A 16,753-nucleotide genomic window follows, 5' to 3' on the forward strand; every position below is an offset into this window, starting at 1 on the left:
TTGAAGTGCTTGGCTTCGGCTAATTAGAAGCATGTCTAATGTGAATTGATCCACAGATTTCACGCTTTGCACGTACTGATGTGGCTATTGCTGGGAAGTGAGTGAGTCAAGAAAGTACTCTGGTTGTTTTCAATATTACTTTGAGGAACAGATCTCCCAAAAAATACAAATTCCGTCAGCATTTGTTGTTCCAAATCTATAAAAAAAAATCTGACGAACACACCATGGACTACAGTTGTAGGAAAAATGACCATGGTAGTCAAATGTGCCCCAGAACTCTTTGCTTTCCTACATTCTTCAAATTATCTTATTTCGTGTTCAACACAAAGACATTTATAAAGCAATTTTATGGCAGTCAGTGCGTCTGTGTGTTCTGGTAGAAGTCAGTGGGTAAGGAGTCACTCATTTCTTTGGTTACCTTGGACAAGCACACTTGTCAATCCACTTTATTAAGTGTATAAAGGTGCTTTATTTAATATGTAGGAAAACAACTACTGTCACTGGATGTTTGCAGAAGTGGTCGTGATGTTCTGTCATGCTTCCCAAAATATCAAATTTTATATTTTATTTTAGTTACAGTTACTGTGGATGTAGTTTCTTCTCATTTCCTTCTTTTGTTTATCTAGTGAGATTGAAACCAGCTCTGTGAATGACCTTAAAAGGTCTTCTGGGTTGTGTTAAAATAGAGTTCAGTGGTTTCACAGTGAACATCATTGTGCTCTCTGTGTGATGGGGTTTTTACAGCATTCATATCTACAGCTTCTGAATCTACTAATAGCAGCCTTATCAGAATGTAAAGGTACGTTTTATGTCAACTTCCTTTAACATATAAATCCTATCAATCAATGTTGGCGTTCATAGCTTACACTCATGTTTATTAATAACATTATTTTTACGTTCTGGTAATTTTGAAGGGATATTTTTACTTCTGTCGTAATTTACTCACCTGTTTGTCATTTCAAACCTGTATGACTTTTTTACAGCAGAAAAAAAAAAGATATTTTGAACAAAGTTGGTAACTGAGCAGCACTGGCCCCAATTCACTTCCATTATATGGACACAAAACCAATGCAAGTGAATGGGGGCAAGTAAACAGCATTTCAAAATATCTTCTTTTGTTTTCTGCCGACGAAAGAAAGTCATACAGGTTTGAAATGACAAAAGGTTAGTAAATGATAACAGAATTTTTATTTTGGGGTGAAATATCACTTAAACGATGTAATAATGTGACATTTTAACACGTTTAGTGTTGATTGTGTTGTTTATTCAGAGTGTAATGAATTTATTTCTCTTCAATTACACTTTCATTACACCTGCCTTTTGCATCACAAAAGCCCTTATTGTAAAACACGATTGTACATCATTGGTGGTCTTTGATTTTAAGCCCACCGAAATCTCTATGGTGGGTAAAGGCATCTAGGTGCTATGCTTTTACTTATGTGACAGATCTCGATCACATGATAAACTACTGCAGTTCAAAACATCCATTTGATCTGTAGAGGATTCTTTCTACATAATAACTGCTGCATTTAAAAAAAATATGATGCTTTAGGAAACATTTTTGATGCTTTTGTTCTTCATTATTCGGTACATTTCTTGATCCTTCTAAACAGGAAATTAAGTTGTTCTATGTTCTCAGTTCTATGAAGTTTTTGATACTCAGAGTAGAATGTTTCTCCTTTTTCATTTCCTTGTAGCTGAGACAAGGACATCCTGTGTCACTTCAGGCAGCATCACGTACATACATGTGCAGGGTGACAATGTATCCATTTCTTGTCTAAACACAACCCGTAACTCAAATACATTTAGACTGAAACTACGGAGAACCAACAAAGACACAGACATCCTTTCCTATCCAAATATATCATCATATCATCAGAGGTGGTCTTTTACAAATAACACTGGAAATGTCACAGTTGATCTGAAAGACATTGTTGTATTGGATGCTGGCCAGTATGAATGTGAGGTGCAAATGAATTCAGAGTGTATTACAACCCAATTTTATCTGAAGGTCAAAGGTGAAGCTACTTTATATATCTATACATACTGTATACAACAAACTTATTTATTTATTGCTGTGCAAATTGAACCACTAGATGTTTTGCTCCATGGTTTCAGAGTGTAAAGTCCTGAAACCAGTCTGGACTACGCCAAAGTCTGAAATCATGCTACCATGTCCTGAACTTCTAAACGTGAAGTGGGAAGTCCTTCATGGTGACAAATCGACAGAGATCACCAAATATGAATGCAAGCACACAGAAAAGACAGAAGGAGCCACGAAGCCCCTGTGTGAGAGATCGAAAATTGTCAAAACATCTATGATCATTCGAGATGTGGTAAACAGTGATGCGTTGTGGTATCGCTGCAGAGGGAATAAAACATGCTATGATGTGAAGCTGAATGTGAAAGGTATGAGTTTTAATGGAATGTTTCAGAACCAAAAAACTTTCATGGTCTTGACATTATTTAAAGACAGACTGTATAGTGTTATGTAAGCTATTGTGATGGGTGAGGCAAGGTTATTTTGTTGCATTTCATTATGTTTATGGTAAGGTTATTATTGGGTTGTGTTGGGTGGAGTGGCTGTGGTGAGAATAAGAGCTTTTGGTCTAATATCTGCATGTGTGAATTTGAGGTACAGAGTAAATATATATTGGAGACATTTGCCTTTTTGGTCCTTTAATTACAGATTATGAAACGTCTTGCGTAACACTTTCCACAGCTTTGTCAACCACAGGTAAGATAGCAGTCTAATAATACAGTATGTGTGCATGCACAAGTGTGTAACATAAATAATAATCTAAGCAAATGGACCGATGTGGTGTATGTTTGTTGTCTGTCTGCACAGATAAACCAGATCCAACTGTCAGTAATGTTGGTCAGATGGAGGACAGCAGGAGCTCAACTGCAACAGTGGCCTCTGTTTTATCTGTGTGTATCGTCGCATCCCTGATCATCTGTGTTATTCTCTATCTGAAAATACGAAAGAGCAAAACCACCAGCCAAAGTAAGACTACAATTAAAGCCTAGAAAAACCCTTTGTTTTCTCAATTACAGCAAAGTTTCTACTGAGATATACTTGAATTCTGTTTTTAAAAGTTACCATCTGTTTCTTGTAGTTGAATTTAGACGGAACTCCTTATATTTTGCTCGGGAATCAGTATATTATTCCCAGATTTCAGAAGGTAAGTGGTCCCTAGAATCTGTATTAAAATGGTTATTTGGTTAATGTATTTAATTCTGGTAGTGTGTTCATGTTTTGTTACAGCATTGTTTGATTTTTAATCCTATACAATTTATGAAAAAATATTTAGTAAACATTGAGAATGGGTCCCACAGACCTGAATTCCATGCAACAGCTAAAAAGCTTTAGACACTTGTGATTTTCTGCTTGACAGGGCTGCAATTCCTATCGTATCCTTTACTGCGAAATAATTCAGAAACCTTGACCACCTGTAAGTAAAAGATTTATAGCGATACTTGCATTTCTATATTTACACAAAATAAGAAAGAAGGACAGATGTGTTTGGTCATGTCAAATCGGGTTGAAATAATTGACATTTTTAAATGCATTTGCAAATGCAGCATATAGATTTTTATGAAAAATAAACTGTATTTTGAGTGAACATATGTGTAAAAGTGTATTGATGTGGCAGCATATATATATATATATATATAAAACGTTTTCATTGTAAGTTAAAACATTTTAAGACATTTAAAAAGAGCTACCCTCTTCGATTTGAAGTTTGGTGTTTGTATGTCAATAGTCTCTATAATTGTGTTGAAAACTCATTAAATACATCTTTTAAAAAGAAATAAAAACAACCCTCAACAAAATATGCACCCGCTTCCTCCACTACCATCTCTATAACTTAAACGGAGTTATAAGACCTTCAGATATTTACGTGTACATAACCAAAATACATTTACATGTCACCTTCAGTTGTTAACATTCTTGAACCTTATCTCTCAACAGTTGGACAAACAGAAGCTGCTGCATATGTAAACGACAGCCAGTCTACTAAAAAATGTAGCTCTTAATATGTTTGGTTGTCAAGTGTAAGCTTTCTTGTTTATAAAAAAGTGTGTCAAATTTGTTTTGTAGGAGACACAGAAAGACAGACATTATGCATAGACACATAAATCTACAGTATGCCTATTAAATTCACTGAATGCATTTAAGGCCTTTTTTCATTTTTTGTAGAATTCTGGACATGTTGTATATCAGGTCTAAGAGTGGCTTGAAATGTCTTCAAATTGTAAACATGTTGTTTCTTTGAGCCGTGGCGTGCCAACTTGTTTTTACCCTGTTCTACCAAGATGAAATGTGGTCGCAACTTTCTGTAGAATGCATTTATTTTACTGCTTTGCAGATTTCATATTAAGCCAGAACATATCACAAAGGATTCATGTGAAAGCAACTACAGTAATTGTAACATTGGTATACTGCCAAAACCAGATGATACTTTCAATAAAAAAACATATAAAACATTCCATTGAATAATTAATCCTGTCAAAAGTCAAAATCCACACCCTTGACAAACACACATGCAGACCAATACTGATCCATCCCATTTTTCAGAAAAGTATTGTTGCTTCATGTCAAGATATTTACTCCTAGCTGAAACTATTTTTAAATGGAAAGAATGCAATTCTTCTGGTAATATTCCTCGAGTGATCTAACAACAGTGAATACACCCTTTAGGAACAGAATTTTAAATGCATTACAATGCGATATCTCCACATGTGAATTTGGTGGTTATAAATAATGCTTATCAGTACAGAAGAATTTATGAATGTCGTATTAATAGCAAAAAGCCAATATATTCCTCAACTTTTCATTCTATTCGCTTAATTTATATTAATAAAATAAATATTGCCCACTTATGAATTGTATAGTACGGAGCTAGATGGCCTTTCCTTCAAACACACTTTGTGTCATTTTCTGTTCCTGGTATGCCTACATTTTTATCACTGTGAGATTCTTTGGAAGTACTTATTTATCACAAACCTTATTACAGAATGTGTACACATACTGTATTACAATATTTCTTTTACTTCTATTGCACTTTGCCCCTGAGCAATGGCTGTCATAGAAAGGTGGTGTATCAGACACCTTTTACTCAATACCATTTTTTTTGGGGGGGGGGGGGGGTGACGTTACTGAAGACACATAAAGTGTCACATGAGTGTCAGTGTGCATCCAAGAATTGTCTCACAACAAATTCTTGAGAGAGGAAATTAAGGTTAAGACACACTATTAAAAGTTAATTCTGTAAATGTTGTTACATTACGTTTACTATACATTACATCATCGTTCTTGCAACTATTACGCACTTGACAAACTATATTTTCTGTCGAACCTCATTGCCTAATTTTTTCACCTCATTGCCTAATTTTTCGTTCCCTCGGGTGAGTGAATGAGGTCACGGTGTCGTTACAGGACGCTCGCGCCGAAGCAATGAGATCACACGACGCGTTTCAGTCTGACACGTTTAATCACAATAGTGTGAAACCCGTGAAGAAGTGAAGGGAGGGGTGTGTCTGACAGATCCGTTTAGCGCTGAGGCTATATATTATTCACCAGATCCGTCATCACAATACAACTGAACAACGAGGAGTGTTGGTCACCTCTCTAGTCTTATTTGCCTTTTTTATCTTTATATTTATCTTCTGAAGTCCTGTTCATCGATCATTTCTGTTAAAATGAATCGGACAGGGAGCATGTGCACACTTGATGAAATCAGATGGGACGACAGAGTGGTATGTACCAACTTGCAATTTATCTCTGGGAAAATATAAGAGGCTTATTGAACATTTCAGAAAAGTTGTTAAACGTTTTTATTTTATCAGACGTTTATATTCCCCCCAAATGTATCGTCTTAGTTTTGGAAAGGTCTGAAACGGAGAACTTTGAGATTTGCTGATAATGTGAGAAATAATGAATTGTTCGTTTTAAAAACACGTTTAGCGTTTGAACGTAGATAAGCAAGAAGTTTGTTTCTAGGTCAACGTTTCCTCAACCATAAAAGAAACCTTTGATCCGTTGTAATGTATTCATTTCGTCCCGGTGAAATATTAAATGCGCTCCTTGGTCACTTTTCAACTTTCCTTTTTCCATAAATACTTAATGATTAATATATGCTTCCTTTATTAACTAAAGTAGCCAAAAGTATGTGGTCTTCATTTAGATGTAGGTGCTTGATCAGGTTTAATGTCTATTCCTTGACTCATGTTTCTTTATTAACTTGTAGAGGCAGAACTATAAACACACATGGGACAGTATTTAGCTGTGTCTGTTCCATCACCAGACAACCTCACAATACTATTCATGAAGTTAGGTGATGTGACTATAACTTCACATTTTCCCTCCAGCTTCTCTTATTGGCGAATATTACTGGGAACTAAGAAAAAAGCAATTGTTTAACTTGTATTATTCTGTTCAAAACATACTAAATAAGGTTAAATCAAAAAAAAAATCAAGTTTTAGATCAAATATAGAAAATAACTTATTTAGTGTTTGCATGTTGAACTATTTAAACATGTACTTTACTTACAGTATATGGCCGTTAACTGGGAGTTTCATTGCTGGACAGTTATAAAGTGTGTTTTGCATATCTTGCACGTAAACTAGACCGGAGGTTATGAGACAGCATTCAACAAGTCGGCTATTTGGTTATTTGAAGCAGGTTTTCATCCAGGATAAACTAAAACATTTTAACAGCTTTATTTTGGAGCTCCCTGTTGTTCTTTAAAGAGATATCATTGAGACTGAAATGGTTTTTACTCTCTGCCAAAGATCTGAGCATACAGCACTGCATTGCATGTGTTGAAGCTAATGCTTTTGCATGCATAGTGCGTATATGGTGGTTATTTGCATGTCTGACGACACAATGTAATGCTATCGCAGCAGGAAGCTTTCTAATGTACACTACAAGAACTAGAGGGTCAAAGATCAAAAGATGAAAAAAACTATAAAGGGCTCATTGTTTTAACACAGACACACTATTTTACTAATATTTCTTAAATATATACAGGTATGTTTTTGTATTTATATATTGTATATACATACAAATATACACAGCTCATTATATTAGATAAACATTTATTTTGGAATAAATATTGCGATTCTCGCTTTGCTAGTTCTTTTACAATGTTCATCAAAATTCTGACCCAAACTGTGCATTTCTGTTGTAGACGTATGAGTGCTCCCTCAAACACAAACTAATTCGATCAACTCGTGTGAACACAACCAAGCATGGTGTACACAGTGTACTTCACAACAGGATATCACCCCTGGACAAGAACAATAGACATAAACGACAGAGGATTAATAACTCATGTCATGCCATGCTTAACCACCTGCTCATAACCTGGGTGATCTTTATGAGTGAGGGAAAACTCATACTTTAACAGATGACTAAATACATCTCTAAAGATAAATATTTGTTATTGACTACTCGTCTCATCTCAGAAGTGAAAGATATATTGATCGAGGGAGGGGTAAATGGATGAGAGCGGGAGAGATAGTGTAAATACTGCAGATGCAGGTGCCATAACAAAGGGTTTTCTTTAGAAAGAAGGGAAACGCCTTCTGTAACCATCCAGCTAAACTTGCCAGAATAAAATAGCTACTAAAATAACTACAGTACAATGGGTGTTTACTCTACATCAAAAAGCCATTTGGTGTTTTGTTTTGATGTGTTTGCTTTTCTCTCCTTTGAAAACTGCAAATGAAGTATGACATTGCATGCTTTACCTATCATATTAAGCTTACACCGTAAACTGTAAAAAAGGAACGTTACGCTTTAAGAACCGAATTACTGGCGTAAGCTTGTGTTTATTCTAAGGTCTTTTTGACTTATTTTGTGTCTTTGAGAAGATCTTTGGTTAGGATCTTTCTACTTAATATATGTTTACTAATATATCAAAATGTTCTCAAATGAACATTAAAATGAATCATTGATGTTGCATTTGATTCAGCGTTTATGTAACGCCGCATTGTCTCTATGCCGTGTCAGATTTCCCACGGCTATTCAGTTTGTATCGTGCGACCTTTGCGTTTTACGCTTGTGAGATTAGATGAATTATTTGTGTGACTCTCTGCATCTTACACTTGTGAGCTTAGATGAATCATTTGTGCGACTCTCTGCGAGAGGCCCTGAAGCCTGTATCCAATGACACATTCCGCTCACAGGTCTCAAACAATCACCCTCTTTTACCCATTTCTCTCCTTTCAGCATCACTTTCTCTCTCTCTCGCTCTGCGTCTCTTACTCTTTTTTTCTCAGTATACCTCACACACACCTGTGCTCAGGTTTCACCCTGACCTGATTTGATTTGCAGTGGAAAAACAAATGCCACTCAAGGGCTCAATCTCTCACCATCTGCTCATTTGCTCTTTTTCCTTTTTTTATATCTCTGTGTCAATACATCCCATTCTGTTTCCTCAGTGCGAACAATACGCAAATTCGGCAGATCTCTTACATAACCTGATAAATTCTTCCTGTGAAACTGTGTTAACCAACCCTTTCTATCTTACCGTCGCTACACAAATGCATTGTAAGTTTGAGTTTAAATGACTTTCTGGTCATATTACGACAAAGAAAGTCTTAAAAGCCTAGGGTAGAATCCTTGCCATCTTTCTTCCAAAGAGATTTTAATCCTCTCCCATTACAGGCATGATAATTGATTTCTGCTTGGTGCGTTTCACCTTCCATATGTGTGTGTAAGCTCGTATACATTTCGCCTTTGTTGCTGCACTGGCCTGAGGTGTGGTGTTGAACTTTAATGTTCTCAAATCTAAACGCAACCTTCTATGGCAACACCCGTGTGACGCACAGTCGCAGACAGTCACAGACAGTCACAGTATTCACAGTCCCAGTCTACTGTATACAACACTCACACAACAGACAACCAGGAAGAGTAGATGTACTCAGGTAAATATATCAATGATATTTATTTTCAAATCCTTTAACTGTAATTTTAGCTGTAACAGAATCTTTGAGATTGTGTTGCTTCAGACATTTTGAGTCACTCGTCTGTTTGCAGTTGTTGTAATGTCTAGTGTTGATGGGATTGTATAAATGGGTTATTTTGATCCGGTGGGATGAGGTGTGACCGTTCACCATGATCCACCATGACTGATTTAGCAACAGGTACACTAATAAGGTATTTTTAGTCGACCGGGTTGCGTTTGCACAATTGCATCACTAATACCGTGATCCCACATGACTACATATAATATAACAGTGACCGTTTATGCTGTCCAGACCTAACAGAGATTATAGATCATTCCATTGTAATTTGCTGTTAAACTGTATGGCGGCATGCTATAGTTGTTATGCATAACCTGTCTGAAATCCTCTTTATATATGTGTGCACATAAGTTGTCTTTGCTTTTGTTCCTGTAGCTTGGTATCCGCATTGCGTGAGCACCGCATAGGTAATGGGTTTGATTCCCAGGAAACACACCTACTGATAAAATATATAGCTTTGTAAATCTCTTTGGATGAAAGCGTCTGCCAAACGTGTGAATAGAAAGTATGTGTATTATACTGGACTAAGCTGTGGTCTGCACGTCTGCACGTCTGCCGGTTGGCTTACAGCACCTATACACGCATCGCCATATGGTCTAGTGATCCACAATGGGAAAGGAAATCAATGTTCTCACGTATGCCATGTGTTGTTTGTTACAAAAGTCAAAGGAAGACGAGTTTACAGTATGACTGGAATGTGTCTTGGGTCATTGCGTGATGATCTCTGTATGTCCTTATCTCACACTTAGTTTGACTTTTATCACAGTCATGACCAGGTGCATTTTACAGTCCTTTTGCGTACTGTAAATCAACCCACCAGCTCACACACATTTGAGTAATATGTCCTCATGTTTGTGCACACGTCTGCACCACATACACATACTCTTTCACAACCCTTCTCCACCAACACAAAAGACAGTTTAAGAGAATTTTGTCATTAAGATTTGATCAAATTTGCTTTTGAACACCATTTAGAGTTAACTTGTATCCTCCTTTCATCCTCCAGGATCCTTTCTATATCTCTTAATTTGGTAATGTGAGTGTTATCTGAATGTTGCGTAAGAATGCTGAGCTGTTGTGTTTGCGCCAAAGCAAAAGATCCCCTGTTTTGTCTCTTGTGTGGCCAGCAGACTTAGTTTATGTTGTTGATGGTCGGCCGGGTTGTCATGGCGATATTCCGCTGGCCACTGGAATGCATTGTTCCGTTTAGATTTGCAGCGTTCCGCCTCTCTCTTCGCCACAGAATTTACATTCAAATTCAAAGTTTTGGCATGACGGAGGCCTAGGAATTTTCCAGAAGCTTGGAAACAAATCATATCAAGCTTTGTATATTCCAGAGACTGTAAATGCCTTTTACTTTCTCTTTTTTCTTTCACATTGAGTAACCACAGACCTTCATGCCAAACCTTAATGGCCCACTGGCGTCCAGTCAGGGTCTCTCTCTCTCTCGCTGGTTCTCTCACAGGGAATTACTCAATTTCTCCACCCCACATGTTCCCCTCATCCAGTGACTCCCACCCTTTCGCTTTCTATAACGGTCTCTTTGTTGCATCCCTCACATTTGTTCATCTCTTCATCTCTTCATTCAGAACGGGCGCAGGCGGCTCAGACTCACTCTCCACGACCAGAACCAACCGCAGCCCATCACAGAAAAGGTAAACGTCTAATATTTCTCTTCTTCTTTTTATGTCTCAAATGATCACTATGAGGGATGTAAACTGCATCTGGAAGTGAAATTATTTTAGTTTAGAGCTGTTGATGTGTGTGTTTTTTATAATAGACTTGGCCAACATGTTTTGTACAAATATGGTGTCATTTTAAAATCTATTTAACATTAAACATGATGCTTTTCTAACTCTGGTAGGTTTGAGATCCACTGATCTAGAACCTTCTCAGTGATATGCAACTTAACTTCATTTCCTAAAATAAATCAATGATAAAAGTCTATACTATTTTGGTCGTGAATATTTTATATCGGCTATCATATTTAATCACTATCTGGCAAGTCTGGCATTGCCTGTTTTGATCAGAGGTGGTACATGGCCATCAAAATTTCAGAGTAACTGTACATGAATGACATGTTTTAATAAAAACATGCCTATATTACGTTTTTAGTATTTATGCATCAATTTACCTGAATGTTCCATTATACCAGCTATATTTAACAACATTTAACTTAATTCTGTATGTTTCCACGTGTACAGTTTTATACAGAGTTGATTTGTTATGTCATGAGACATAAGGCAGGTTCTGTGAAATCTGTGCAGTTTATCTTTACTAGAATAGCCCCCTTACTTTCTGTTCTCTCTCTCTCATTATCTGTTCCTGACTCTCGGCCAAAGCTCTATAAACAAGTAACAGGCATGTGGCTGTGTTCCAGGCTAAAGGGTTTCCTACACTAGACATTCCAGCAGAACCAGAGGCTCATTGTTCTAGACTACTGGAATTACATAACTTTCCATGTCCCTTTTCCCACATCTGCGTCCATTCCGGCTCTTTGGGGGTTTTCTTGCCCTTTGTGTGTCAGATATATTTATACTCTGTATTTAGAAAGGTCGCTGGATTGCTTAATCATGTAATGTTATTGTATTTACTGACTATCCTTTTTTAGATGCAACTTGTTCTTGTGACATAGATTGATCCTTTTTTACTATATTTCCAATGTCAGATTAAAAAATGACGTTAACACGGTAATGTTTGTGTTATACATACTGTATGTATATTACATAACAAGTATTTTGAATCACATAACGAGTATATTGAATCACTTGTGTTGTTTAGTACTCAGGAATGTAGCTAGACTGTGTCATGGACAATTGAGTTTCGAAATAATAAGACATAATACCAGACAAGGAAGAAGAAGTCTCTCTTACCAAAGCTTTAAATCAGTTTGGACACATATGTGACACATATGGGAACTTAGCATGTTATATAGCAGCTATACTATGAAAAAGTATAACATACTGTGTGTATTCACAGTGTAGTGAAAGTGATTTGTGTCATGCACATGTTGAGTTATTTTATGTACTGTGACTAAATCATTTCATATCTTGTCATTCCAGCCAATTGGCAGAGCTTTTGCTTTGGTGCAACCAACCTATGAACGGCAACCAGAGAGCTGGACAAAACAGGACAAGACAGAGCGGATCAAGCCATCTGAGGGTCAAGTCGAGGTCCTTAAGGTGGGTGGTGTTTACTGACATGGATAATGTAATAAAACTAATAAAAGATAGAAGTACAGCCCTTATGCAGCATTATATTTATTTATTCAGACAATAGTCGTGTTTTCTCTTACTGTCATTTGTTATTAGTTTTGAAACGTCATGATTTTTTTTATAGGTTTATCTGGACGAACGTAAACAAGCCCAAACCAGACACCAACAGAGCGTGAAGATGCTTTCAGAAGAAGTTTCACAAATACAGGAGGTCAGAGCAAAATATATTAGAGATATCCTCTCTTAGTCATCCCGCGACTTGCATTTAAATTGCGTTTTGGTGTGTCTACATAACGTTTGCATTAAAACACTTCTTTGCTGCGCACAGGTGAGATATTGTCTGAAGAACCTCCGGGAGCAAATGGCAGCTAAAAGTCACAGGACCGAACACAGGGTGAGACAAGCAAACATTCATCTGCACATGGGTGTGTGAGTGTGTGAAACGTTAAGCTTTTTTTAAACATGCAATGTTAACTCTCTCTCTTTCTCATCCTCAGCTGGTTTTAGCTGGAACTGGCCCGAGAAACGTTAATGTTGTTGATGGTACTCATTCTGTGCCAACAAAGACTCTGAACGGCTTTGAACGACAGGTGAGAGATTCGTGTGCCTTGTCACACACACAGATGTTATGTAATGTAATTATAAATCTGTATTCTTTTAGTTGATAATTGGAGTTTTGTATATATAATTTAGAGAAATGCTTATTGACACCCACATAAGCAAATGTTCACATTCTCCACCGATACGTTCAACACCCGCGAGCTTCGGTGTTATCCAGATGTCAGGAAGCAATAATACTGGAAACCATGCAAAAATGCTCCAATTAAACCCATCAATCCGCCTTCTATAATTGTTTGTAGTTTATAGTATTTGCTAAACAAGTTTTAACGTTTCTCACATTTTTCAAATTCCTGCCTCTGTAGTTTATTGAAACCAAATGCAGTGGAAGCACATTCTTCACTGAACAGCTAGAATAGGGTGGATTAAGCTCCCAGCTGGATGTGTTTGTCTGTGTTGTTAAATCTGGAGTATGGGTGGAAAAAATCATACTGCAGTATCTTGACGGTAACAGCACGCCCTATTGACGCATGCACAGAAAAGTTCCCGCCCTCTTTCTCTCTCCTTTTTTTTAAAGTGCTCTATGGCTTACACAAGTCTATTCATAACCTCGGGGGGAGATGTGGGTGTGTTGAAGATAATCACCGGAGAAGAATTTTGTGGCTGTGATATTACGATCGGTGTGGAACTGTGTCATTTGCTTCTATCGTCATGACATAAACCAAATATGTTGTTTGCGAACGAAACATTGCGAATACAAAAACAGTTACAGAGAACAGTGATAGGGTCTGCCGTTAATGTGTTGGCACTATATTCTCTCTCTCTTTTTTTTTCAGGAGAGTATGGATGAGCAGGAACGAGAGAGGATGAGAGAGGCCAGTAAGCGTCTGTACGCTCAAATGCAAGACGCAGAAAAGAGACACCAGGAAGAACGAGAAAGACTGCTGGTTAGTCTCTTACTACCTATTGTTACCACGTTTTTGGAAGCTACCAGTCTATCCCACCCTCCTCTGAGAGTTAAAAAGCCTTTTATTATATATAGTAGGCTGTAGAAAGGGTAGTGACTGTGTGGTGCCAGTTTTTCCAGCTAGCCAGCTGGGATAGATCCAGGTTGGGAAAGAACAATGTGTGCAGGGGTGAAAGTAGGCATTCCATTATTATTACATGGGGTTTTCTACTCGCCCCTGCTTGCTTTCAATACGTCAAACGAAATGAGTCAATGTTAAGCAATCAGCTAATGCTAAATGATACAATACAAATATACTGTAACTGAGTCCATCTTAAATTATTTCAAATACATTTTTGGATGAGATTTTCCCTTAGAAACATAAATATGTGTTACATTTTAGGAGGAAGCTGAAAAGTACAAGCAGCAGCTTTCAGAGCAGACTGACTATCTGAAGGGAGTTCGGCTGACCAAAGAGCAGCAGGATCAAGAGATCGAAGACATGCGGCGTCTTATGAGCGGGATGGAGCAGGAGAGCTCCACCCTCAGAGAGCAGCTGATGATCAGAGAAGCTGATCTCCTTCAGCTTCGGGAACACCGGGAGGAGGGCCAAGCGGGGAGAGAGAGGTAGGGAGACAATTCTTTTTTTTAAGTTTTTTTGGTGAGGGTGTTTATCTTTATCTAACTATAATTTGGTGCTGTCACGTAATAGGTCAGAAGAGCTGACAAAGGAAAACGCAATTCTGAAAGAGAAGATTCATCACTTGGACGATATGCTTAAAAGTCAACAGAGAAAACTCCGGCAAATGATCGAACAGGTAGACACACAAACACACAGACTGTCAGATTTACTGTTGACCTGTGTGTCAGCAAAACTTCTCACACAAATGCTGTTTTTATTGTGTAGCTTCAGAACTCTCGCATGGTGATCCAGGAGAGGGACAGAGCGATCAGAGAGCTGGAGGAGAAGGTGGCCATGCTGGAGGCAGAGGTCAGTGTGTAGAGATGCTTTTTTCCTTCATGAAAAAATCTATAATTAGATTAATTTTCATAAAAAGTGTTTGTGCTGAAAAGACTGTGACATAAGCGTAATAGTCAGGGTGCAGCACATTTAGCGTCTGGTAAAACTTGATTACCGGTCATTAGTTAATAAGACAGTTTTTTACCTGAAATCACAGCTTGCGAGCATAGTGAACTCTGACCCTTATTTCTGATCTCTGACCTTTTTGAACGTACTGTGTTTATAGAACAAACAAATGCGTGATCAGATGGATTATTACCTCGAAGGTCAAAGGTCGAATTCTTACCTGCCTTCGGATAGCAACGCCCAGATTGTCTACAGGTAAGCCAAGCACACACACATATCTGTAGTGCATACAAATGTTTTTATGGAAATATTTGTGAGCGATCCTTGATAAGGAAACATACATTCTGACAGTCGGTTTATGTCTCTTCATAACAGCAAGCCCTTGAGACCCTCCACCCAGACCAACAAGAATCTGCCCTTCATCAAGGTCATTGAAATCAAATCGTGAACGTTACCACAGCACTGTTTTGTGACAACAGCACCATCAGCACACAGTGGATGTGATGGGTCCACAGGCACCACCACATAATGACCACACGCGTCACGGGCCTTCACCAGAGGACATTCAGATTGCCTAAATGTCCACAATTTTTCAATACTTGCAGAGTGACATGTGTACAAGATGTCTGTTACCTAGAAATAATATTATTGCTGTCATGTACTCAAACATGGATGTAACTCTTGTTAGGTTTGACGAAACAGGACTGTTTAAGTGTCATATAATAATGAAGGAATCATAACTGAAATAACAGTGAAGGAAGAACAGATGGATGCTGGAAGTATTTTGGTATTTATTGAGGCTGGACCTCCAAAGATGACGCGGCCCTTCGCTGACCATTAATGGACAGACTGTGTTGTTAAAGTCTCTCTTTGGAGCTCTCTTAATCCGCATTAACTCCACTGAAGACCTTTAATTCAATCAGAGGTTCTTATTCTGTATTTGAGTCACACGTGAAGATGTGTTAAAAGGACGAAAGAGAGAAGGAAGGAATATTTCCGTTGTATTATATGAAGGAAAGAGAAGTACACAGGTTTTTTTTTTACATTTCTATCTGAATTAAGGCAGGAAGGTGTGTTGTGGCTATTGACAATATGGCAAACAAATCTGACTCAGGCAAAGGATCAGACAGGCCAAGCCCTCATTTCACAAGCAACATGGACGATTTTAATATAGAGGACAGTCTGAGAACGCGAACAACAGTCACACGCGTTGTTTATGTCTTTAGTAATGTTGCTAGGATACGGCGACAATGCTGAAGTAATTTAATGAGAGGGTGATGCACTCCCATTGATGCTTATTTAGTACCTGAGTCAAAACTGAAACACATGTTGATATTTGGTCTACATACTATTCTCAACCAAATATTTCAGCAGGGAGAATCCAACGACTTGACCAAACAATCTTGTGAATGTTTCATAAGTCTGAAAAAATGTAACACATACCCCCCACTGCGTCACCAGTCCAGGCCAATAGGGCACATGGTGGCCTCCATTCTCAGTTCCAGCGAAACAATGAAGTACAATCTAGTTACTCAGTTAGCCATTTACAATATTCATTAAAGTGATTTTATTGTACCTAAAGTTAATCTTAAAAGGAGCATCTGCCCTCCACGAGGACCTAATGAAATACCTGCAACAGAGATTATTTATATATAAATCTTATATTTAATTCCAAACAAAGATGTTGAAATATGCATTTCATTGCCGTGTTTATACACTTTCACTTTTGTAAATACTGTTTTTATGCTTTTTTTCTTTTTTCTGTGTGAACTAACTGTAAATAGATTTTTCTGAAAGAGCTCATAACTACAGATTTTGCTTTGTGAAACAAATTATTTTCAATCAAGCTTAAATTAATGCCAATGCAGTTTGTGTTTTATTTAAATAAAATAGTTTTTTGAGACATGTTG

The 16,753-nt window shown here is 37.6% G+C and overlaps 2 protein-coding genes across 3 annotated transcripts; both read left to right on the top strand.

The window, feature by feature from the left end:
• The first annotated feature begins 699 nt into the window (after nt 1-699).
• LOC130432993 (uncharacterized) lies at nt 700-4,494 on the top strand. 2 transcript variants are annotated; one of them, XM_056762624.1, is made up of 8 exons: nt 700-799; nt 1,698-2,018; nt 2,119-2,409; nt 2,690-2,737; nt 2,849-3,007; nt 3,120-3,185; nt 3,399-3,455; nt 3,977-4,494. In XM_056762624.1, the coding sequence occupies exons 1-8, from the start codon at nt 730-732 to the stop codon at nt 4,039-4,041; spliced, it is 1,077 nt and encodes a 358-aa protein (XP_056618602.1). In that variant the 5' UTR covers nt 700-729; the 3' UTR covers nt 4,042-4,494. The 2 variants fall into 2 exon arrangements, with proteins under 2 accessions (XP_056618602.1, XP_056618603.1); XM_056762625.1 differs by lacking the exon at nt 3,399-3,455.
• Nucleotides 4,495-5,549: 1,055 nt separating this feature from the next.
• tuft1a (tuftelin 1a) lies at nt 5,550-16,746 on the top strand. The gene is made up of 12 exons (XM_056761891.1): nt 5,550-5,763; nt 10,627-10,692; nt 12,100-12,219; nt 12,377-12,463; nt 12,581-12,646; nt 12,750-12,842; nt 13,647-13,757; nt 14,160-14,383; nt 14,469-14,574; nt 14,664-14,747; nt 15,004-15,098; nt 15,219-16,746. The coding sequence occupies exons 1-12, from the start codon at nt 5,707-5,709 to the stop codon at nt 15,289-15,291; spliced, it is 1,182 nt and encodes a 393-aa protein (XP_056617869.1). The 5' UTR covers nt 5,550-5,706; the 3' UTR covers nt 15,292-16,746.
• Nucleotides 16,747-16,753: the final 7 nt, after the last annotated feature.

The sequence above is a fragment of the Triplophysa dalaica genome, chromosome 12 (assembly GCF_015846415.1).
Source record: "Triplophysa dalaica isolate WHDGS20190420 chromosome 12, ASM1584641v1, whole genome shotgun sequence".
NCBI classification, from domain to species: domain Eukaryota; kingdom Metazoa; phylum Chordata; class Actinopteri; order Cypriniformes; family Nemacheilidae; genus Triplophysa; species Triplophysa dalaica.